The sequence below is a fragment of the Penicillium cosmopolitanum genome, assembly GCF_028827165.1.
Source record: "Penicillium cosmopolitanum strain IBT 29677 chromosome Unknown utg000008l:1.0-4398992.0:1.0-4402845.0, whole genome shotgun sequence".
Lineage (NCBI taxonomy): Eukaryota > Fungi > Ascomycota > Eurotiomycetes > Eurotiales > Aspergillaceae > Penicillium > Penicillium cosmopolitanum.
Window position 1 is genome coordinate 2,556,690 of NW_026622678.1, and position 22,708 is coordinate 2,579,397.

At 47.6% G+C, this 22,708-nt stretch overlaps 10 protein-coding genes across 10 annotated transcripts; 5 read left to right on the forward strand and 5 right to left on the reverse strand.

Moving 5' to 3' along the window:
* Positions 1-1,191: 1,191 nt before the first annotated feature.
* N7509_007538 (histidinol-phosphate transaminase) lies at positions 1,192-2,627 on the reverse strand (the record flags this gene model as incomplete). Its single annotated transcript, XM_056632175.1, has 3 exons — positions 1,192-2,242; positions 2,321-2,491; positions 2,542-2,627. The coding sequence occupies 3 exons, from the start codon at positions 2,625-2,627 to the stop codon at positions 1,192-1,194; spliced, it is 1,308 nt and encodes a 435-aa protein (XP_056487726.1).
* A 670-nt stretch (positions 2,628-3,297) lies between these two features.
* On the forward strand, positions 3,298-5,036 carry N7509_007539 (aminoglycoside phosphotransferase family protein; the record flags this gene model as incomplete). The annotated part of the gene is made up of 3 exons (XM_056632176.1): positions 3,298-3,693; positions 3,750-4,109; positions 4,182-5,036. The coding sequence occupies 3 exons, from the start codon at positions 3,298-3,300 to the stop codon at positions 5,034-5,036; spliced, it is 1,611 nt and encodes a 536-aa protein (XP_056487727.1).
* A 1,116-nt stretch (positions 5,037-6,152) lies between these two features.
* Positions 6,153-6,972, reverse strand: N7509_007540 (RlpA-like double-psi beta-barrel domain-containing protein; the record flags this gene model as incomplete). Its single annotated transcript, XM_056632177.1, has 2 exons — positions 6,153-6,537; positions 6,599-6,972. 2 exons carry the CDS (start codon positions 6,970-6,972, stop codon positions 6,153-6,155), a joined length of 759 nt encoding a protein of 252 aa, XP_056487728.1.
* A 622-nt stretch (positions 6,973-7,594) lies between these two features.
* N7509_007541 (uncharacterized protein) lies at positions 7,595-8,983 on the forward strand (the record flags this gene model as incomplete). Its single annotated transcript, XM_056632178.1, has 1 exon — positions 7,595-8,983. The coding sequence occupies one exon, from the start codon at positions 7,595-7,597 to the stop codon at positions 8,981-8,983; it is 1,389 nt and encodes a 462-aa protein (XP_056487729.1).
* An 807-nt stretch (positions 8,984-9,790) lies between these two features.
* Positions 9,791-11,470, reverse strand: N7509_007542 (sugar porter family MFS transporter; the record flags this gene model as incomplete). The annotated part of the gene is made up of 3 exons (XM_056632179.1): positions 9,791-10,123; positions 10,189-11,327; positions 11,392-11,470. 3 exons carry the CDS (start codon positions 11,468-11,470, stop codon positions 9,791-9,793), a joined length of 1,551 nt encoding a protein of 516 aa, XP_056487730.1.
* Positions 11,471-13,660: 2,190 nt separating this feature from the next.
* N7509_007543 (uncharacterized protein) lies at positions 13,661-14,931 on the reverse strand (the record flags this gene model as incomplete). The annotated part of the gene is made up of 4 exons (XM_056632180.1): positions 13,661-14,057; positions 14,116-14,233; positions 14,298-14,670; positions 14,731-14,931. 4 exons carry the CDS (start codon positions 14,929-14,931, stop codon positions 13,661-13,663), a joined length of 1,089 nt encoding a protein of 362 aa, XP_056487731.1.
* A 1,498-nt stretch (positions 14,932-16,429) lies between these two features.
* N7509_007544 (uncharacterized protein) lies at positions 16,430-17,507 on the forward strand (the record flags this gene model as incomplete). The annotated part of the gene is made up of 2 exons (XM_056632181.1): positions 16,430-16,621; positions 16,689-17,507. The coding sequence occupies 2 exons, from the start codon at positions 16,430-16,432 to the stop codon at positions 17,505-17,507; spliced, it is 1,011 nt and encodes a 336-aa protein (XP_056487732.1).
* Positions 17,508-18,009: 502 nt separating this feature from the next.
* On the forward strand, positions 18,010-18,516 carry N7509_007545 (uncharacterized protein; the record flags this gene model as incomplete). Its single annotated transcript, XM_056632182.1, has 1 exon — positions 18,010-18,516. The coding sequence occupies one exon, from the start codon at positions 18,010-18,012 to the stop codon at positions 18,514-18,516; it is 507 nt and encodes a 168-aa protein (XP_056487733.1).
* Positions 18,517-19,052: 536 nt separating this feature from the next.
* N7509_007546 (enolase) lies at positions 19,053-20,615 on the reverse strand (the record flags this gene model as incomplete). Its single annotated transcript, XM_056632183.1, has 6 exons — positions 19,053-19,108; positions 19,171-19,298; positions 19,375-19,822; positions 19,886-20,120; positions 20,184-20,479; positions 20,534-20,615. 6 exons carry the CDS (start codon positions 20,613-20,615, stop codon positions 19,053-19,055), a joined length of 1,245 nt encoding a protein of 414 aa, XP_056487734.1.
* Positions 20,616-21,628: 1,013 nt separating this feature from the next.
* On the forward strand, positions 21,629-22,037 carry N7509_007547 (uncharacterized protein; the record flags this gene model as incomplete). The annotated part of the gene is made up of 2 exons (XM_056632184.1): positions 21,629-21,681; positions 21,776-22,037. 2 exons carry the CDS (start codon positions 21,629-21,631, stop codon positions 22,035-22,037), a joined length of 315 nt encoding a protein of 104 aa, XP_056487735.1.
* Positions 22,038-22,708: the final 671 nt, after the last annotated feature.

Genomic DNA, 22,708 nt, shown 5'->3' on the forward strand with positions numbered 1-22,708 from the left:
AACCGTTGTAAAATATCCAAATCTCCCAGGAGGCTGGCGATGCTGGAGCGCGCGATTTACATGTCGCACGTGAGACAAGCCGTGTGGGGGAGGGTCGAAAAGAGGGTCCTCGGGGCGATCAGAGGGGAGGGTCGCCGCTAGCGATCGTAGGATTCACAATCACCGTAGTACTCGTAGTAGGTTCCCCTCAAGATGAAGGGTCAAATGGTGGTTGAGAGAGCTTGTATAGTGTTCGAAATATCACGACAGGGAAACCCGGAGAGGGGGGATGAAGGGGAATCCTTGGTAAAAGCAAATTCAAGCCATCGGTCGGTCTCGGAGGGCCACATAAGAGCCACACCGTAGGTGAACAAGGATCCGAAAGTCAGAAAAGCTCAGTGATAACGGCGGACCCCAACTTTGGGGCAGGGCCAGTGATAATCCACGGGTTTATCGACGGGGCGTGCATGTTGGACCCGCTGGCGTCAGCAATCACCATTGCCATCTGGCAGGTGCCAGGAGCTCACTATTGCACCAATGCTGACGCTTCGGTTGAAAAGGCGATAGACCGTATCGATGTATCGCACATCATTTGAGCAGCGGTGACTGGGGCGGGCCACCGGAGTCCGAGAGCTTTGGCCTTCGCTTGCGGGGGATTTGAAGTGTCATCGAATCAGAGCCGCCGAGCAATCAGGGGGCCACAGTGCTGGCCAGTGATGGCGAGTGGTTGAGATGAACTCGTGATTAAAGGCGAACCCTTAGGAGGAGGAGTGGTCGTCGATATTAAGTGGAGTGGAGGTTGGATTGAAGTTGGAGTGGGAAGATGGCTGCTTGCATAGGAGCTCTCGCAGTTCTCGCAGTTGTCGCACGTGGGTGCTTTCCTTCCTGGGTACTCGTACTCCGTGCTACTGTATACACTGCATACCAGGGGCAGTTCCCAATCACTATTTACAATACGAGCGTATTTATCTATTGCAATACTAGGCTTGTCTATGGTAATACTAGTAGTAGGCCATATCTTAGGCTACTTAGCATATCATACCATACCATACCAGGAACGTAGGATGAGGGCAATGGCATCAATGACCCTATTCTATTCCAATATCTATCTTTTATCTCCATAAAAGTGACACTACCGAAAATTACCTTAACCATCCCATGATCAAGAGATCCTAGGATCTCCTATTTCCAATTCCATGAGCATCCGTGTCCCTAGGCGACCACCGCAGCCGCCGCGTCTTCCCGCTTCTCCTCGTCACGAAGCGACTGAACCCCAGTCCCGGCACGAACCCCGGTCAGAACCACTCGGAGCTCCTGCAGGAACTTGGTGACCTCGGCTTCCGTACCAACGGTGATGCGCAGACAACCCTCACATCCATACTCCTTACCACGGAACCGCACCACCACTCCACGCTTCTCTGCCATCGCCTCATACGTCGCCAGCGCAGCAACATTACTCGGACGCCCCTCAGCATCCAAAATCTCCACCAGTAGGAAATTCGCATCGTAGCCACCAAGGAATCGGCCTACGCCGGGGATCTGCGGTAGCTCGCTGATCAGCCGGTTCCGCTGAGCGACGATCTGCTCGCGGAAACGGCGCATCACGGCCATATTGGGAGCTGTCAGGGCGGCGGAGGCGAGAGCACTAGTGGGGCTGGAAATATTGTAGGGCGCTTTCAGGCTGTTCAACAATTGCGTAATCTCGGGACTGCTATAAGCAACGCCGAGTCGGATACCCGCCAGACCAAAGGCCTTGCTGAGTGTTTGCATCACGACTAGGTTCGGCCACTCGGTCACCCATTCGGCCAAACTGGATCCTTCTTCGGCAAAGTCGATGTATGCTTCGTCGACTACCACGACACCGTTCCATGTTGGGTGCTCCAGCACCTTGCGGATGTCCTCTTTGCGGATGAGGTTTGCGGTTGGGTTACCCGGTGAGCAGATGTAGGCCAATTTGATAGAGGCGTCGGCTGTGAGGGCCTCGTTGACCTTCTCGGGCTGGAGGTGGAAGCCGTTTGTGGAGTCTAGAGGCACCTTGACGATCTCGACGTCATTGACCTGTGCGCTCACGCTGTACATTCCGTATGTTGGTGGGCAAGTGAGGATCTTGTCCTTTCCGGGGACGCAGAAGCATCGGAGGAGCGCGTCGATCGCCTCGTCTGATCCGACGCCGACGAAGAGGTTCTCAGGCTTGAGGGTCTTGGGTGTGTGGTGGTGGGTATTACGGAGATTGCAGAAAAGCTGCTTCAGTTCGATCTGGTGACTGTATGGACCGGCATTGCGTTAGAATAACCTATCAAGCAAGTCTCCTTGTAGAAGAGGGACAGGGAGGTTCACTCACGGATCGGGGTATCGGTTCAAGCCCAGGAAGTCGATTTCAGGCTTGGAGGCGCCTGTCGCATTGCCTGTCTCGGACGCCTGTAAAGCGCCTTCGCTGCTTAAGGCCAATCCAGGACCGTAGGCATTCTCATTGGCGTCGAGGAGAACGTTCGTCCCATCGTCTTTGTAGTCACTGACTCATTAGCGGGGATGCGGCGTCTTGCGGTGGGGTGGGTGGCATACTCTCTGGCGCATCGGTAGGGCTGCAATTGCAAAATATTGGGCCTTGCGCATTTCGACAGGTCGAATGGTGATGTTCGTGAAGCCATTGTTGTGGTGTGCTGGAGTGGAAGACAGAAAGTCGAGAAGCAAAAGTTGGTGGGGGTCGGCGGGGAATCGGAGTGAAAGCGGAAGCTCGGTCGTACTGGAAATCAGTGAGTCACTGCCAGTGTCAATTGGATGGATTGGATGGAGTAGTAAATATTTAAAAATATCAGAATGAAGAAACAAGTCGTAGAGAATCACTTCTCTCTTTATAAGCCCAGGAAATTAGCAGTATGACTATATTGTAGGAATGACTCAGTGGATAGTAGAAGTGCCGATATATCGGAGCTGCGTGACGGGATACTAGTCATCGTATCCACAGCACTAGTAGTATACTAACATAACTCAATTCGTTCAAATTCCCTTGAATAAGAAAGGAGAAAATACACATATGATTGGGGACTATTTGATGCCGATTAATTTATGTACAAACATCCATCAAGCACCATACTACTAGTATGATGCGACCTTTTGTCCTTGACATGCATGAGTCAGCAGAGTTGTTGCTGTTGTTGCCTCAGGCACTAAGGCACTAACTAAGGCATCCTTCCTCGAAGTAGATGGTTCACTAAACAACTGGTTCACCTCCTCAGTGATTCTCTCCAACTTCCATCAAACTATTTCGTTGATTCTGTCTTGTTGAATATCGTTACTCGAGTTTCGTATCAACCAACCATGGTGTGCCGCCTTTTCACCAGATCCGGAATTGCAAAGAAACTGTCGAGTCTCTTCTCTACGTCGAGAAAAGCTAGCAGTAGCACTTCTCCTCCGACTGATTGGAATTCTCATTCCGAGTTCTTCAATTTCACAGGGGCTAGATGGGTGCGCAATGAGGAGTATGAAATGGCAATGCGGCATGTTCCTTTCGACATGAACGAACTGGCCAAGCTGGTTGCGCAGTCTGTCGGTGCAGTGAAATGCGTTCATGTCGAGAAATTGGGTGAAGGCTTGTACAACAAGCCGTTCCTATTTACTATGGAAGATGGATCCCAGGTCGTGGGCAAAGTGCCCAACCTAAGTGCAGGCCTGCCGCATTTCACTACGGCAAGCGAAGTGGCCACGATGGATTTTGTATGATGCCTGACTTACATTTCGAACTCGTATACTAACCCATTGTTTACTCCAAGGCTAGAAATATCCTTGGCACTCCGGTACCGAAAGTCCTTGCGTGGAGCTCCAAGGCAAATGAGAGCCCCGTCGGTGCGGAGTTCATCCTCATGGAGGTAGCCCCAGGAATACCACTTTCTATTGTATGGAATGTGATGGGCATAGAAGCCAGAAGCAAACTTATCCTGAGCCTCGGTAAGATTCAAAACGCTTGGGCGTCCACCACATTCTCTCAGTACGGATCTCTGTACTACGCATCTGATCTTGATCACCCGAGACCATGCCTTCTCACGAAGCGCGACGGTTCCCAGGTAGAAGAACCTCGCTTCGCCGTTGGGCCCTCGAACAGCCGGTATCAGCTTGATGATGGAAGAATAAATGTGGAATTTGATCGAGGCCTATGTAGGTTGATTATGATCCGAAATCAGAGAATGCTTATTGAAAGATTCTAGGGGATACAGTCGAGCAATACAAGCGGGCAATCGGTTATCGAGAAATCTCCTGCATACAGCAAATGGCTGAACTTCCACTCCCGGTCGTGGGACTTTACGGCCCCGCGCACATACACTCGGTCTCGACCCAAGAAATTGGTCGCTTTGAATTACTATCTTCAGCTGATCAATCATCTTTTACCGACAGACCCGTCGATCTCGTCGTCCTTCCTTTGGCACAATGATCTTCATGACGATAATATCTTCGTCAACCCTGAAAAGCCGTGGGAAATATTGAGTGTCATTGACTGGCAATCCACTGATCTTCGCCCTCTTTTTGACCACGTCCAGAAACCCTTTTTCCTGAACTATGACGGTCCAGCTCTCAAGCTTCGTGAACGGCCGAAGCTACCAGAGAATCTCAGCGAAATGTCGCCAGAAGCCCAAGAGGAAGCAAAAGATCTCCACTACCTCATGGAAATATGCGCTTACTACAAAATGGTTATCTACCGTGATACTCGCATCCTCCATCATGCAACCGAATTTACGGAAACAAAATCCTTCGAGATGATGTTACTCGGCCAGAAACTCGCGGAGGATGGCGGAGCGATATATCAATGGTGCGTCAAGGAGTTAGAAGAGGACTGGCCAAGCCTTTCAGGTGTTCAAGCAGCTGGGAATCCATCGTTTCCATTTCACTTTTATTCTGAGGAGATCAGCACCATAGATCAAGATGCCGAAGACGCAGATCGAGGAATGGAGTTGATGAGGAATTTAAATATGTCACTCGGTGATCTATGCCCGGAGAATGGCTTGGTCCGTCATGAAAACTATGATGTTGCAAAAGCACTTTTGAGACAAAAAAAGAAGAGTTAATGGCTCAATTAGATTGTTCTGACGATGAGCGACGTGTCTGGGATTATTGCTGGCCGTTTGACAATTAGAAGAGCAATTAAGTTCAGAATATCTTGTTCAATAAGACCGACTTGAAAGACCTGATTTTAATTCTCCCGCAGGAGTCTTCTAGGTCCTCACTAGTTATTGATAAATCGATTGTCCGAATCTTATTGTTTCACTAGGCATTAGACTTAAATACCCACCCACCTAGCAGGCATCTCTCCTCCTTTCGTTATTCCTGCCACCTTCTTGCCTACATAGTCATGCCTGCACATAATTGGAAGCATTGATTGTGTCTAAAGACGGCGATCTCAGTAACAAAATCTTCGTATTCTCTCCAACAATCGATGCCTACTTCAGTGCCGGGGTCAATACTAGTATTGTATCCCGTCCCAAGTACGCAGGCACCTACCTAGGTAGTCAATTGCTTCTCTACTTGATGTCTGCCCAGTTGTATCACCGCCAGGCATCGAGGTTGCTTGGATACCTAGCGTCTGCGAAATATTAGGTAGCCCTTTCTGGAATCATATAAATTAGGACTTTGAACCACCAAATACAACGATCTCCTCAACACAACTCCAACCGTGCACACAAGTCTCTACTAAAGGATCTCAACATACTTCATCCACTTTTCTCCAAAATTCAAGCAACGCTGCCATTAAAGTAAGTCCGATCTGCCCTGTCACTTTTGAACTACGGGGTAACCAACATAATCAGTCAAAATGGCCCCTCGTGCAGTGTTCCGAGGCCTTGGATTGCTGCGAAGCCATACCAAGGCGCGAGATTCTAAAGTGACAATGATTGCTGGTGGTAACCTAGTAAGTACACCCAGAGTATGCCTCACCCGCGGGATTAGGGGATAGCCGAACCGGTGCAGCTCTGTCAAACAGCATTTATTTTCTCCCTCGGTTTTATCATAGCTCGCGAGAATGGATGAGGCATTTCGTTGCCGATTGAAATCACCTCAAACCAACTAAGTTAGTATGTTTGTCCAACAAAGTGACTTGATGAATGATTCATTAATTTCTTGTTCGTAAGACCTCCCCTTCAATATGTACAATATCATTCCGAGTTTGGGGCGAAGCTGCATCACAATCAAGAGACCGAGACAGGCGCTTGCTCGAGCCACGCCCAGTCCATCAAGACTCGACCTTGATCAACATCCGCCACTTTTTTAAACACAGTCTCCGTAACATCGAGATCGGTCTCTTTACAACCGACACAGCGATCAACGACCTTAACGTCCACACTCGCGCCATCGCGCCGAAGTCTCAGTTTCATTCCGCATAGTGGGTTTTCATTCGGATTCGATCCTGTCGAAGCCGCGTCAAATAGGACATGCGAGACGGCGCAAATGAGGTCCGTGTCGGAGTTTGTGTAACCGCACGAACCAAGGCCTGGATTGTAATATGTGAGGTCTCCGCTATATGGGCCGCCATGAGAAGTTGGGAGAGCGAGATTTGAGCTCGAGCTGGATTTTCTGTTCGCAGTGGTCAGTATTTAGTGGGCATATATGGGATCGAACTACATTGCTCGCTCACTTTTTGCCCACGGTTAGTCCCACCGCAAGACCTATAATCAGCGCGAGGAGAAGCACGCCGGCTATGGCTGCGCCGATGATGAGATATTTGCGCTTTTGCCTCTGCGAGGCATCGCGATACCAATTGAGGGTCAGAAAAGCACTGAAAGTGGCCCCGAACCCGGCTAACTTGGTTTTGCTTTCTGTTTCTTTGGTGGGTGAGTCGGCGCCCGTCGCTGTCGCTGGTACTGGGACGGGCTTGCGCTTTGGCATAGAGTTCCAGGCATCATGTGAATTGTTGTCATGTGGAGCCGAAGGGTCAGAGATTGGAGACACGGGAGATTCAGGGTCTGTGGTGGAGTGCTGGGGGTGTTTCTCTGGTGAGGTGGTGACCATTGCGCCGGCAATTCATAACGGGAGTTCAAACGGAGATAAGGAGTGCAGGTGGCAGGCAACAGGAGGGTGGTAGACAACACAACAATCAACAGATCTTCGATTTTGGGCTATGGTAGCTATGAATGAAGTGAGATATAGAAAAAGATGTGGTGGTGTGGGGGAGATGAGGTGGAAAGAAACGAAAAGAAAGGGAAAGGTGGGGACGGCCCGTTTGCCGCTGGTTCAGGGGCAACATTTAACACTGACACACTTAACCGCTGCAAGAGACAGCTTCATCTGATTCGTCCATGGAATGCCTGCTAGCCGTGAACTCAATCACAAGAGTCCTTGCTTGCCTTGGATTACCCTAATGCCGCCACCCGCCCTCACAGCTTCCTTGGCCCCCCACTCACAGTGACAGTCACAGTCACAGTCAATGGACATTAAGCGATGCAGATAAAGCGCTTGTCATATTGAGACCGACAATGACAAAAGCATCCGGATATCCCAGCTTGGACAGCTGCCCAGTCGAGATCTTAAACTTGATATTCGAATTGCTATCACCCACCGAATATCATTTACTATCTCTTGTCAATCACAAACTGCGTGTAACCGCTGAGCCATTTCTCTATTCAAATCTTCAATGCATCTGGGAAGAAGTTTGCTTTCCTCCCCGATCATTCGCTTCCTCCAAACAATCATAAGGAGACCTGACCTGGCCTCTCACCTCAAAAGAATTCACCTCGATGGTGATCGTTTTCTGATCGGGTATCAGCGAAATATCAAGCCCAAGATTCCTGTATCTGAAGTTGAGCTGGACGAACTCAGCTCATTCATCCGAGCCACCGGAGCCCCATATTGTGATATGTGGATACAGGAACTAGAGAATGGTAGCACCGACGCCATTATCGCCCTCCTTCTAGCGCAATCTTCGAATCTGCGATATCTCTATATAGGTCCTGTGTTCACTCAGTTGAGTAAATTGATAGGCCTGGTCCTCCACTCAAGACTCTGCGAGCCCACGATAGATCTCCAACACCATTATAGTCTTCATGACAAAATTCCCAATTTTGAGAACCTTCGAGACATTACCTTCCTGATGAATGTCGAGGACGACCAAGACGCCCACCTGAACCGTTCTAAAAACACCGCCCACGTCCTGCCCTTCTTCTATTTGCCGAACATCCAGCGCTTGTCGCTCTCGGTCGAAAATGAGAGGACGTGGACCTGGCCTACAGCAACTCAGCCCAACCCGTCAACGCTTACATCGCTCGATTTGACCTGCATCCGGGAGCTGCACTTGGCTTCAGTTCTCTCAGTCGCCCAAAATGTTCAAACCCTCCGCTGGCAACTTTATCACCACGAACGCCTTAATCCGCCTATTACTCCTCACGACGACCCTCGTTCACGAAAGGTGGCTAATAGCAAACAGATATATCTTGATCTGATGGCCGATGCGATTTGTCTTGTTCGAGATTCGTTGACTGAGCTGACTATTTCAGCTACTGTCGACATTACATGTTACGATCTAGACACTCCTTGGATGGTACTTCGTGGCTCATCCCATGCATTACATAACATGTACAAGGTGAAGAAACTCCAAATCCCATTGGTATTTCTGGTGGGGACTGGTCCGGGAGGGATGGGCGGGATTGAAAAAGAATTTGCAACTCACTTGCAGGATGCGATGCCGAGGAATGTCGAGTTTGTCACTCTTACGTACGACTTACGAGATGCAGATGTCGGGTATTGGCAATGGAAGGATCACGAAGTCTTAGAATTGCTTGAAAGATGGTTGGAGGATTGGAGAGCCTGCACGCCGAAACTTCAAGGAATTTTTCTGCTGTTTGACTGGGAAAGTGAGGATGAGTGGTGCCCTAGAATGAGGGATCAGGCCAGAGAGCTAGGCGCTCGAACTGGTGTTACGCTTGAGGTTATTCCTCGAAATAGCGCTTGGGGTATTCTTAATCAGCGAATGCTCATATTGAATGATAGAAATGAGGATGCCAGTGGGGTACGTTGGCTGTACTAGTATAGTATGGTCTCTGAAGTCTTAGGCTTCTAATGCTGAGGTTTTAGTGGCCCTTTACTGAAGATTTGAATAAGCCCTAACTCATAACCTACCGGGGCCGTTGATATGTTCGATATACAAATCAACCTTGGAATTTCCTGCATAAAACCAAGGCATTTCTTCCAAGCTTTACGCCTTTGACTCGTGGTCCAGCTTTTGCGAAGGTCTACGCCAAGCGTCACTGCGCCTAGAGGCTCGGCGAGAAAGCAAAAGCATTTCGGCCCCGAAACCCTTACTAGGGGTTTGTACCAATTACTAGTATTGGGCTCGGTAGAAATTAATTCATAGATACATCTCTACTGGTTGAGTTGCAAGGTTAGCAAATCTCAATTGACCCCTAACCAACCTTGAACCGGACGATGTGATTCATGGCTCATTGGATCCCACAATTATATGAATTTATCCCAATTTTTAATCCTCCATGTTACACCACGATAGCAAGATATTAGCCTGGTATTATCATATCCCGAGCGCTTCATAGACTAATCTTGGAACCAAGGTTGAATATCTATGGTCAGACTTGGAGAACAAATTTTGACAGCTATCTTGGAAACATAAGGACCCTGATTAGACTGTCCTGATATGAGTATTACATCTGGGCACATGTCGAAGTTCCTTTCGTACGGAGTTTATTCCTGCATATCTATATACAAAGTTTCCATCGCACGTCACCGGGGAATACCTGATTCCCTCTGGCCTTGGAGTTTATAACGAATCTCGCAAATACACAATCATCATGAAGCATTAGAATCGACAGTTCCAAGCCGTCTATTTGGCAGTGGACCCCTGACGTTCTTCTGGGTGCTCAGCATGTTCAAAGTTTTGCTTCTGCAGGGTCGCTTCCACATCAGCTTGTCTCTGTATTTCATCGACAGTCCCAAACACAAGGTCCATCTCCTCCAGGGTCTTCCCCTTGGTCTCCTTCAGGAAGAAGGTGACGAAAATGCCCATGCCAGTGCAGAAGCATCCGAACATGATGAAAGTCTTCCAGCCGATGGAGTTGATGGCACGCGGTGTGATCTCGGTAATGACGAAGTTGAAGAGCCACTGGGTGGCAGCTCCGAGGCCGACACCATATGAGCGGAGGCGGGTGGGGAAGATCTATATAAGAATTAGTCAAGAATTCAGTGAAATATAGCGAACGGGCCGCATAGTAGGATACATACCTCGCCGAGATAAACCCAAGGAGTAGGGCCCCAAGAGAACGAGTAGCCGATAACATAAAGATAGATCATGGCAACCATGGCAATTGAGGGAGAGGAGACTGAAGTAGCACCTGTGACCGGGGGGTGAGTGGCCAGAACAGCGCCGATGATGAACATCATGACCGCCATCCAAGCGGCGCCACCCATCATACTATACTTTCTTCCCCAGCGGTCAATTCCAACCAAAAGGAAAATTGCTGTGGCAATGACCTTAACGGTTCCATAAATACCGGTCGCGAACAGCGATGTGTTTGTTGCGCTGATACCGATCGAGTTGAAGATCTGTGGGGCATAATAGCCGATGCTGTTTGTGCCAGAGAACTGCTGCCAGAACATCATAACAAATGCGATCATGAATCGGTATCGATTGCTCGGCTGCAGACATTCCTTCCAGGTCACGCCTTCAGTGGCAAGAGTCTCCTCATCAATCGCAGCACGAATCTCAGCCATCTCCCGTTGCACTTCCTCGCTGTCTTCGGTCTCATTGCGGATGTAGGCAAGAGACTTGAGTGCCTCCTCTTGTCGGCCTTGCTTCATCAGCCAGCGGGGAGATTCTTTAAGGAAGAACAGTCCGATCAGCATCAATCCACCGGGAATGAGCTGGATGGCAACGGGAATTCGCCATTGGCTAGTGCCTTCGGGGATGCGTAGAGCAACTCCGTAGTCGAGCCAGTAGGCGAAAGTACTACCAATGACCAAGAATTCCTGGAAAAGACCAGCAATCCGACCTCGCTGTTCAGGAGGGCAATTCTCGCTAACAAAGACAGGAGTAATACTAGACATTCCACCAATACCAAGACCGGCAATGACACGTCCTGCGTAGATTGTGCCAATCTGGTGGTGGGAGCCAACTTGGACTGCTGCACCAATCAAGAAGATCATAGAGAAGATCATGAGCGAGTAGCGACGGCCAATGCGATCGTTGATATATGCGGCAAAAATGGATCCGAAAAAGCAGCCTGCTGTCAACAGACTGACCACGTTTGAAGAAATCGAGGCGTTCTTTTCGTCAGCGAAACCGGACTTGCCGTCTGGTAAGCCGAAATCTTTCTTGAAGCTGCTCAGTGCGAGCACTGAGCCCATAACACCCGTGTCATATCCTAGAATAAAAATTAATCGTTAGGGGATATTTTTTTTTTCATAATTGGAAGGGTAAACACAAACCAAAAAGTAGGGAGCCCATATAGGCCACCGAGGTGAGGATGTACACCCGGTAGTTCTTCATAAAGCGAGGCTGCACCATAATGGCGGCTGTGTGAGAATTATCTCACTGGTAGTATGGGTGGGTGGATGAATGAATGGGTGAGACTGGGGGAATTTGTGGGGAGCAAGCTGGCGACCTAGCTCCTCATAAACTGGAAAAAAAAAAAGAAACCCATCTCGACCCCCTCTGGGGATGGTCTTATATATTCGGCACTGGTTCGCCCTCTGCAACGGTACTAGTACAGTAGTATCAGTGGGCCAGCCGATGACGGCTTCGGCTAATGCTAAGCATCGAAGAGATCTAGTGGCACTTTTGCCATGTTCAGACCTGCCAATATGCGTAGTGATCAAGGTTTTGGCTGGGGACGCCACGCCAAACTGGGGGGAATATGGGGCCGAATGGGGGAAATTGGGCGGGGAGAAGCCGCGGGGATAAGTCGTGGGGAAATCGCCGGTCTCTGGACTTCATTTTTCCGTCCAGTCAGGGCTGAAAGACGAACCTCTTGGCGACCCAGAATAGCTAGTGAGTGGCATGAGGTCCCCCAGGGCCGTCAACCTAATTGGCTTTTCTTCGGCGTGCATGGCACGGGCCATTCCACGCCTCTCGGCTGATCGGGTTCACAGTGTGCGCTTTGATTCATGGAATTCTGGGGAGGAATTTGTCCGTCGGCCCACTCGGTATGCTATCTTCTGCCATTAAAACCTGGGGATGTCGCTGTCTGGGCATCTCACTACTTCTGCATCCTTTCTTCGACAATTCATACTAGAAACTGATCGCAATTTGATGTTTGCTTCGCTTAGAGCGACTTCAAAGACGATCGTCTGCCGATATACCCACTAATGCTACCCTAACTTTTCAAATGCCGTAGTCGGCAAGAATGTCAATTGCCGACGTGGCTCAGGCTGTCGACAGGCAAAAGATGCAGTGCTATGGCGCTATGAATCTCTTATATTATATTGACAGATGAAATCGGTCGCTTCAAAACCCCTGTTGTCAGTACATGCGTTCTCATTGGAGATCGGGTAGCTGGCAATCCTGCCGAGCAATTGGCATCCACGATCTAAAGTCTAAATAAGCCATCCAGAAGCTCGGGGTCGGTGTGGGAGTGGGATATCTAAACTTTCGCATCTTGATCACGGCATTTAACACAAATTATGCTTCTGTCATACAGAAATGCAGGAACTTGAATATACATAGATTTAATTATGCTTGGACGAGTACCCTGGTCCTCCGAGTCCCACCTGTCAAGATAGCTCTCAACAGCCCACCCCCCTTGGAAGACCTTAATGGCTCCATCCATGGTATCAGCCACACAAAATAATTGCTTGGGCATGATCTATTGATCTTCCCAATCCCTTTGTTGCTGTATAATATAAATAAACGCCGCTGGAGGGGCGTTACTTTTGCTTCAAGTTCTGCTTTCTTTCCATTTTCATTCTCACAAAGTTGCTGAGATCACCATAGATGAACCTTGAACTTGAACCTATTAGTCAAGCCACAAATATCAGTTGATAAATCTCAACAGTAGTAATGTTGCAGCCAATAGTTCTAGACGAGAGCAATTATTTTGAATCTTCTTCAGCCTTAAACCTTCTTATTCTGTTTTCTTCTTTCTTTTTTTCTTTTTCTTGGAGTGAAAAATTGTTATAGCACCCTAGTTTGAAACTTCAACCATACTCACCATTGGAACTACCTCGGTGTGTGCCGTGACTTACTTGCAAATTCTCAAAGTCGAGGACAGGAAACGTGATTCGCCGTGTGTACGTGGGCTGAATTCTCTTCTTAGTCTGTCTCCACAATTATCTTGGCAGATATGAACCCACATTTCATCAACAAGCTCGCGTAGCTCAGTTGGTAGAGCGCGGCACTAGTAATGCCGAGGTCTTCAGTTCAAATCTGGACGTGAGCAGCTTGTTTTTTGAAATTTCATGGCTCTCGTCGTTTAGCTGCATTTTTTGGTCGCTTGCCTGTCTCGTGTTGAAGCGCGGACGACGGAACCCGCGTCTCGAGAACCCCGAAAGACTCAAACAAGGGGGAAGTGAGATCCAAGGACCAAAACCAAAAGCATGTCTTAACCGGCCCAACATTGGTTCTACCCTTCAAGGATTAGGGATTCGTTCTTGTAGATCCACAGTTTGAAATACTCACAGGGGTTAAAAATTACAAGCAAAGCCTGCCAGGAATTTTGAAAACGTGAACTCGTGATTGGAATTAAGAATATTATTATCTTCATACACACATGACCACCGATTCTCTCGACTGTCTGGACTCAGGAGCTTCATAGTGATTATTAGAGATATCATCATGACTAGCATAGTCGTCTGACGCGTCAATGATTCTCTTTCCGTCGATAGAGGAGTCTCTCCTTCTCGCCCGCGTATTATGCGATGAATTAGTTGCGTGTCGGGACCTCGAGCTGAGCTCATGAGTATTCCCACTACTTATTTTTCGGCTTTTGGATGAGCGGAACAGTGACCGAACGCAAGGGACTGAAGCTGTTATTATGACAAGGTAGGTTTCGATATACAACCACCGATCGTAATTGACGGTAGCAATGGTCGGGTCACTGTCAGACGTTCCGAGGACGTGGGTTTGGACTGTTTTTATGATAGCTGCGACCATGGCACTGTAACGATTATTAGTTAGCATGTGTTTCATGAATCAATGGAAATATTGTGACGAACAAGATGCCCATGCCCAGTAAAGCCACCAGGCCTAGCTTCACACGTAGTTTCAAGTTCAAGTACCAAAAAATGTATGTCGAAAAAACGGCAAGGTATAGGTCTGTCGAGGCATTGAAAGCTATTTCGCAGTCCCGTGGTTAGTACTGGCAATTCAATCATGTCTGGAGATATGCACGACTCACCTCCTTGGAAGTACCCATAGTATTCTTGGACATGAAGATTCCAGCATTTCGATTTGCCTGAATGATCCCAGATTGCGGACGCATGCCCAGGACATTGAACAAATATTATGATGATCACCATGCCATTGACGATCACCTGTAGAGCGGCCAGGACCCACAGAACGATTCGTTCCGACATCCTCTGAACCAGAAGCCCAACAATGAAGACAATGAAGGATATTCGTCCGAGTGTCCCACCCGCAAGACTGAATGTCTGCGAAAGGTAGTCGTACATAATTATCTTCGATACCTCCGAGTCATTATTGGACGCCGGCTGACCGAATCCATATTGTATAGCCAAGGTAAGCAGAATTGACCCAGTCAAGGCCAGACACTGGTGGTAAAGAAGAGTTAGGGTAAGTCACTAGGGAAATGTGAGAGCCGATTCTTCCACTCGGATCTCAATTGCGAGCAGGAGGTGTGAGCTGACCAATGCAAATGTCATGAGCAGATCATCCGTTCCGAATTTCCCGATCCTCAATTTCGCAATGATCCTCAAAATGACCATCAGAATAGCCACCGCCGTTAGGCCCCAAACATCTCTCAGTAACTGGGGCCCATAATCATTCGAGGAATTTCGGCGTGACAGAGGCATCATGATTCCGCATTAGAGCATGACAACCCGCCAAGCCAACAAACAGCCCATCAATTAAATGATTATATGCTGAAAGTCATATCAGTTCGTTATCATCAAGGATGAGACGAAATCTCGACCATCGGAGATCTCCATGTTCTCCTTATATTCAAAACCCTGACTGACTAACAATGCCTTGGGTCTAGAATAGGGTTTTTCGGAGGTCTCCGCATTTTGCCTCTTACGCCTAGTCCATGCGATAAGAGACCACATCCGGCAGTCTTCGGGTCACGAGACATTCGTGAAAGCTTATTGTTACCAAGGATTGTGATAAAGTTTATAGTCTTGATTGGACTCATCTGGCCTCCAGGGGGTCATTGATATATCGGTTATCGCCTCGAGATACAGCGGTCGCACAGACCTATTTAACCCGCAAGCCATCGACAGATGCGATGAACAAGACAATGTCGTTCTACTATTTTGTATATCAAAATCTCTTGGTCTTTCAATTAATGCGAGTGAAGTTCAGCCACCTCCCGTCAACTTGACCTTTTGCGAGATACCTCCCGATTTCCTCTCTCTTTTGGAACCCATAATGATGACCAGCTATTTTGCTTCATATAAAAGGATATTTTCTTTCTTTCATTTCCCTCTCCATCTTCGTTTGATTTCCCCTCCCTCGAGGCGCAATGGCTCATTATGAGACCAATAAAACCACTAGCCGGTCGGTAGGCAGGTATGCTGAGTATTGAAATCTAGCTCACGCCACCCGCAACTTTTACCACAGTTGAATGGATATTCTGTAAGCCTCAAGCGAGCCATCCCTAGAGCTTGAGCAGGAACAAAGGCCAAATTCTAGGTCTGATCACCCAGAACCAAAATCAGGAAGGCGATGGCGAGACGGCCGGCCCGGTTGTTTCCGCTCGAGGCTAACGGCTCATGGGTTGAATCAGTATATCAAACTACTACTAGTATCACAGAAGCTCAATTTGAAGGTAAACATAGCTTGCCACTGAGTGATTTATATGTTCCAGCAGCTTGCCAGCCTTGGGTTCTTCAGTATTATTAGCTAGTCGATGAGACCCCAAAGTAGTGCAGAACAAAACCCATTTTAAGACAGAAATTCCAGCAAGTATTAAGTTATACGGTAGGGCCTCTCAGGGATAGTTTTAAGCCCGGGCCTATTTATTTATTCCGTAGTATCAGTGTGTTTGAAGGTTGAGGCTGGAAATGTTGAGGTTCCCGGCCCCGGCCCCAGCTTACTTTGGGGGCCATTTCCGTTGTGTAGATTGATTACTGATTTTCGCTCTGGGCTGACAAATTTCCATATTGCCTTGACGGACGAATTCTCGGGCAAATGCACGCATGACTCGCGTGTCCAATAGTTAGCACGATGCCAGGATAGTGCTATCCACTGTCAACAAACCAGCACTCAGCTCATCCAGGATAAAATCGAGTATAAATCAACCCATTCTGCGACCTCCTGGACGCATTCTGCTCATTAAAATTGCTCTAAACAATGTCTATCGCAAAACTTTGTAGCATACGTTCGCAGTGGTTCCCGCCGACTCCCAGTTCCACAGAAGAGGATTTGTCCTCACAGGAGGGCAAAGTGTTCATCGTGACTGGTGGAAACGCCGGTGTTGGATATGAGCTCTGCAAGATTTTGTATGCAACTGGTGCGTTAATATACATGGCATCACGATCAAAAGTAATTATTCTTTGCTTCAAGGTAGCAGTTGTTCCCTTGGGTCGCGCCAAGCTAACTATCGGCAAAGGAAAAAGCCGAATCTGCGATTGAATCGATAGTTTCTCTCACGCCAGCTCCTAACACTTCCGGGAAACTCAAGTTCCTTCACCTCGATCTGAATGACCTTGAGTCTGTGAAACAAGCGGCCAACAGCTTTTCTAAAGAAGAATCAAAACTCGATATTCTCTGGAATAATGCGGGGACTGGGGCCAATATGGTTGAGCCTGGGGCCAAAACCGCCCAAGGCCTCGACGCTATGATTGGGATGCACTGCGTAGCAACACTACTCTTTACGGAGCTTCTCGTGTCGCAGCTTCAAGCATCTACAAGATCCGAAAATCCAGGATCAACTCGGGTGGTTTGGACATCCAGCTATCTAGCCGAGGGCGCCTCACCCATTAACGGGATTTCGTTCGAACATCTTCAAAATGGTATCTCCGACCGTACCACCAACTACGCCGCATCGAAAGCAGGAACGTGGATTCTGGGCCGTGAATTTGCGAACAGACACGGGAACAAAGGAATTCTGAGTGTCATCCAAAATCCCGGAAATCTGAAGGCGGGCTCATATGCAGGTACGCCTGCGCTTGCCATGTGGCTCATCAATCCTTTGCTCCATCCGCCTAAATTCGGGGCTTATACCCAACTATATGCTGGCCTATCCCCCGAAGTCTCTTTGGATCACAACGGTGCATACGTCATTCCTTGGGGAAGAATTCGACCCGATAACGATTGCCCCCGACAAGATATCATAAAAGCCATGACATCGACTGAACAGGGAGGATTAGGCTATGGCAAACTGTTTTGGGATTGGTGTGAGGAGCAATGCAAACTATTTATCTTATAGACTCTGTTTGTCAGTGGAAAATACGAGTCGGTTATCAAGCAGACAGAGCGGGCTGGAATCTCAAAAGGTAATGTGAATTTAGCTAAGCTTATATTGTGAGGAGTAGGACTGGAATGTCTGTTTATCTGGAAAGACCCCTACCGGCCCAGGCCATGTGCCATCTCTGAAATCTGGGGAATTCGCGGAGTGAATGCGAGCAAGTCCATGCGCGGGGTCTTCAACTCCAATCAAAATGCGAATATTTGGCCGATCGCGGGTTGAGAATCCACAATCCCATTTCGAGGGGTCACAACCGCGCGTAAGCCACCCGTTTCAAGCATCCCGCCAAAGTTACATCATGGTGAAGGCCTCACTCTAAACCCGATTGGGAGGTTCAGAAATATCGGGGATGAAGTGGAACCACAACCTGCAGAACTTATAAGGATGTAAGATATCCCCAGATTATTGTTCCTGTTTAAATCTTCCACCTTGCCAACGTCTTCACTCCTCCCAGCTTTACAATATGCGATCTACCTTCTTTTCCCCGCGCGGAATGCTGCTTGGAGCAGTCAGCCTCCTTGCTGCCGCAACTGATTGCTCCGCCATGGGAACTGCGAACAGTCTCCTACTCACCCAAATTGCCGAGACAGTCCAACTTCCCATGTTCACCTGGTCCGCCAATGGAACCCACACTGCCAAGGGATTTACCACCAAAGAAGCGAATGTCGCCAGTGTCGAGGGTTTGAAGGAGGACTGCGACAATATCAATCTGAACAAGAAGCTTTCGGTTGACTTCCGCAGCGATGTCTTCGGCGAGGGCCTCATTGGATTCTTCTACAAGTGCGAGCCGATCAGCCATGATACCAATCTGTACTGGTTCACCATTAGCTCGGGCAACCGTACTCAAATCGACAGACTCTGCAGCCAGAAGTCGAGCTATCCCATTGTACACGACTCGCAACACAACACCTGGTTTATCGACGAGCCGTTCGACTGCACTCAGCGTACTTCTCCCTCAAATGTATTTTAGTTGTCTCAGGCTGCCTCTCGATGTTTCGAAGGAACTCGCGCCGAATGAAGTGTTAAATGACGATTATCCGAGTACACGATATTTTCTCCACCTTTTCGATACTGTAATAGAGGCCAGGTTGTAAGGAACAAGTATATTGGATTCTAAGGATAAACAACCTTAAATAAATACTTCTTTGTTCTTAAAGTTTCTTTAAGAAACAGTCTCTATCTATTATTATCGTTGATTATTATAATTTAATTAATTCCAGAAAACCGTTGCAGAATTCCAGGGTACAAGCAAAAACAATCCTTGAAAAATTGAATTTGTTGAAACGATCTTTTCAATATTTTCGAGATTCAGTTTTCAAGCATGTTGATAAACCGATCGAAAATAGTTACCCTTACCACGTTTCCTAAAGCAACTCATGATATATGAGAGGGAAAAGCGATCGTTTTTCCCAACCTTCAGAGCGAGTTCATTCAATTTTTTGTGTACTGGAGAGTAAAGTGTAGAGCGATACTATGGCCAGTCGAGTGTCATTGGAAATACGAAGTCTAGAATTTGCTTGCGCTCTTGAATTGGGAGCCAGCAAATAGGCATTTTCCACCATCTGCCAAAATTTCAGCTTCGATGTCCATAAGCCTATTATATTTAACAACTCGTTCCCGCGACAAGGCGCGCCGGACTTAAGATGGCCCGTTCGCAATCCTACCGCCAGATCTGCAATAAAGTCATCAGTCATTTCGCCAGAGCGATGAGAAACAAATACCCCCCAGTCGTAGCTGTAAGCAAGGTTCGCTCTGTCGACAGTTAAAATTACAGTGGTTCTATACCGCCAATTTTTCAAAGGAAAAAAAAAAAAAAAAAAAAACTCACCCTTCAATTGCTTCTGAAATAGTCCCAATCTGGTTTATTTTCAACAGCATAGCATTGCAGGCGTCTTTGTATCTTGCCATTTGTACATATACCGGATTGGTGACGAGTAGATCATCACCAACCAGTTCAACTGGACATGCCTTGTTGAATTCCGTCCAACTGTCCCAGTCATTCTGGGCAAAAGGGTCCTCAAGTAGAACGACAGGGTACTCTTCCAGCAAAGATTGATACAAGCCCATCATCTCCTTGGCTGTTTTCAATTTCGTAGCACCTTTAAATCCGATGTCGTATTTGCTCTCTCGGAAGAACTCACTGGACGCAGGGTCAATGGCAAACTTGATCTTGCCGCTGAGTCCGGCGTTCGACACAGCCTGTACTAAGAGGTCTAATGCCTCGTGAGGCTCCGAAATTGGGGGAGCGAAGCCTCCTTCATCTCCAATCCCAATGGCTTGGTTTTTGAATGTTAGCTTTTGTGCTTGCGAATTTCTCAAATACTTTGAGACCGGCTAACCAGAAGATCCAAACTTCTCAATAATGACCTTTTTCAGGTGCTGATAAACTTCACTGCCCATTTTTACGGCTTCTGTAATTGAAGATGCACCGACCGGGGCAATCATGGTTTCCTGAAATGCCATTTTGTTTCCTGAATGTACCCCACCATTGAGAACATTGAAGAATGGAACCGGCATGACAAATGGATAATTTGCTCCGGCCTCACGTCTAAGAAATTCGTACAAAGGGATCCCCTAGAAAGGTTGAGATAGGATGATGCTCAGCCATGGACTGTTGAACTCGAAACTTCCACTTACCGAATGTGCTGCACCCGCTCTAGCACATGCCATACTCACGCCCAGAATACCATTTGCCCCAAGCCTTTCTTTGTTTTTCGTCCCGTCCAGTTCTTTAAGAAACTGATCAATCTTCTTCTGATCGGTATCCACCCTGAAGTTGCTCTCAAGCAGGCTGGGACCGATGACGTTTTGGATGTTTAAAACAGCCCCCTGCACGCCTCGACCGCCATAGGCAGACTCATCTCCATCTCTCAGTTCGACGGCTTCATTAATACCCGTCGAGGCACCAGAAGGAACTATTGCGCGAAAAGTTCCTGTTTTTGTGTGAGGCAAGTATATTTGTGACAGATAGCTTAGGGGCTTCTCACCTTTCTCGGTTGTGAGCTCAACTTGAACAGTTGGACATCCTCTCGAATCAAGCCTTTGAGCGGCGTGAATAGATCTAATCATTGTAGAGTGATGTGTCGTTTAATGAGTAGGAGAAAATTCGAAAAAACCGTGCGCTCAATGTTCGATTGATACAGATACACTAAAATAAACCAGGCTATGACAAGTCATTAAAAATGACGTATCAAGCTGTATATGATCAAGTAACCACTTAAAAAACATCCAAGAATTCATGATGTCAGTTGGTCCAATTCCGGATTGGACGGAAGGTTAACTCAGAACACCTGGAGGGAGTAGAGGTTTCCACAATCGCAAATCTCTTAGCGCTCCTATACAGGCCCATTACATGTGAATGTTCTTATATGCAATTTCAAAGGTTATTACCGGATATTCTGAATTTGTCTGACTCAGTGCGGGAAACAAATGCATGGTGGTTACGTAAATCATTTTAGACCTAGCATACATCCGAGAGTGATGTCGGAAAAGCCGGATAGTACGTGTTGAAACGGAATGAAAATCCCATTTACCGAATACGGTTGTATACTTAAAGGACCTGGGTAAAGCGGGAGCGGCGTCTAAAAGTGTATTTAATTCCGGGTTTTCCGGTATTGCCGTGGATCCAGTCCCTGGAGCGGAAGTTGCTTTTTAGCACCCCCTTATCACTGTTGTGTGTGGTTAGGATACAAACGTCAATTGAGGCCTTGTGTGGTAACATCCACAATTATTTGGACACTTCAGCAGGAATTTCGGACCAATGGAAATAAAATTGACTGCAAACGTCGGTCGCAAGGAGCTCAATAACGTGAAGACAAGCTTAAATCGCCCGCCGCCGTATCTTAAATATGTGCTGCTTGTGTTTATTCATTGAAAACTATGAAATATCAGGCAGAGAACGAAAATTAAGACGCCAATTAAGCATCTAAATAAGTATGGCAGAAGACCAAGGCATATTGCCACAGAACGATACCAGTGGTAAAGAAAACCAAGCTTAGAGAAATGGAGCACGACAGAGTGAGCATGTCGCTGCTGCCGCACGAGAGGGTGCCATGATATCGCAGGTGCTTCATCCTCAATACATGAAGTTAGCCAATCCTGGTCCGCTGGGACTTCTTTCCTTCACGATCGCAACGTTTGTTGTATGACTGTATGAGTGCGGTGCAGGGTAGGCCAAGACTACATTCTATGATTATCACTTGCGATGAGTTAACCCACATCAATTTTAGTCTTCCGGACGAGAACCCCGAAGAAAATGCGGGTCCTACGCAAGCCGCATTTGGCCTCATTACCTTCATTGGTAGAACTGCGCAGTTCATCGCCGGCATCATGGAATTTCGAGTCGGTAACACGTTTGAACGACGGTTCACTGTTCCTACGGCACTTTTTGGCTCAGTTTTGCTATGTGTTTGCTCCCGTACCTGGGCATCCAGTCGAAATATGGCGGGGAGAAGACTCGAGCATACACATTCGCCGTTGGTATCTACTTGATATTGTGGTGCTTCTTGACCTTGCTGTTTCTGCTAGCCGCGCTCCGAACTAACTTAGCGATTTTTTCGGGTTTTTCTTTCTCGTTCTGGCCTACCTTCTCCTCAGCATCGCCAGCTTCATTGTCACCGAGCATCCAACTTCTAGTGTACGTATTAACAAGGCAGGTGTGGCGTTCGCTGTTATATGTGCCTTTTGCGCTTTCTATGCTGGGGCTTCAGGTCTGATGCAACCTGCAACCACATGGATTCGCTTTCCGCTCGGTGAAATACCTAATGCGGGAAATAATGCTTAGGAATAAATCCAATGTCGGGATTCGGAGAGCACGAGGATTCAGGAAAACAATTAGAAAAAGCATGTGAAATAAATTCATGAAATCCATTGCACAGGCCCACTGCAAGCCAAGACCTCTTTTCTTTGTCGACGTAGGTCATTAGGAGGATGCATTATGCGGGTCACCAGAGTCCGTAAGAATATAAGATATGTGAAGTTTTGATACTCCTCCAAATCCGAAAATTTGACATCAGACTGGACTTTGTCACGTCGCCCTTCAATGTTCCAAGCGGTTAGCTTCGAGGAATTTCGCTCCGCTCTACCCGGCTTACCCAGCTCGAGTCCATATCTATCCCTATAATGTCATCATAACCAACAACGCTTTTAACTTCTATTCTAAC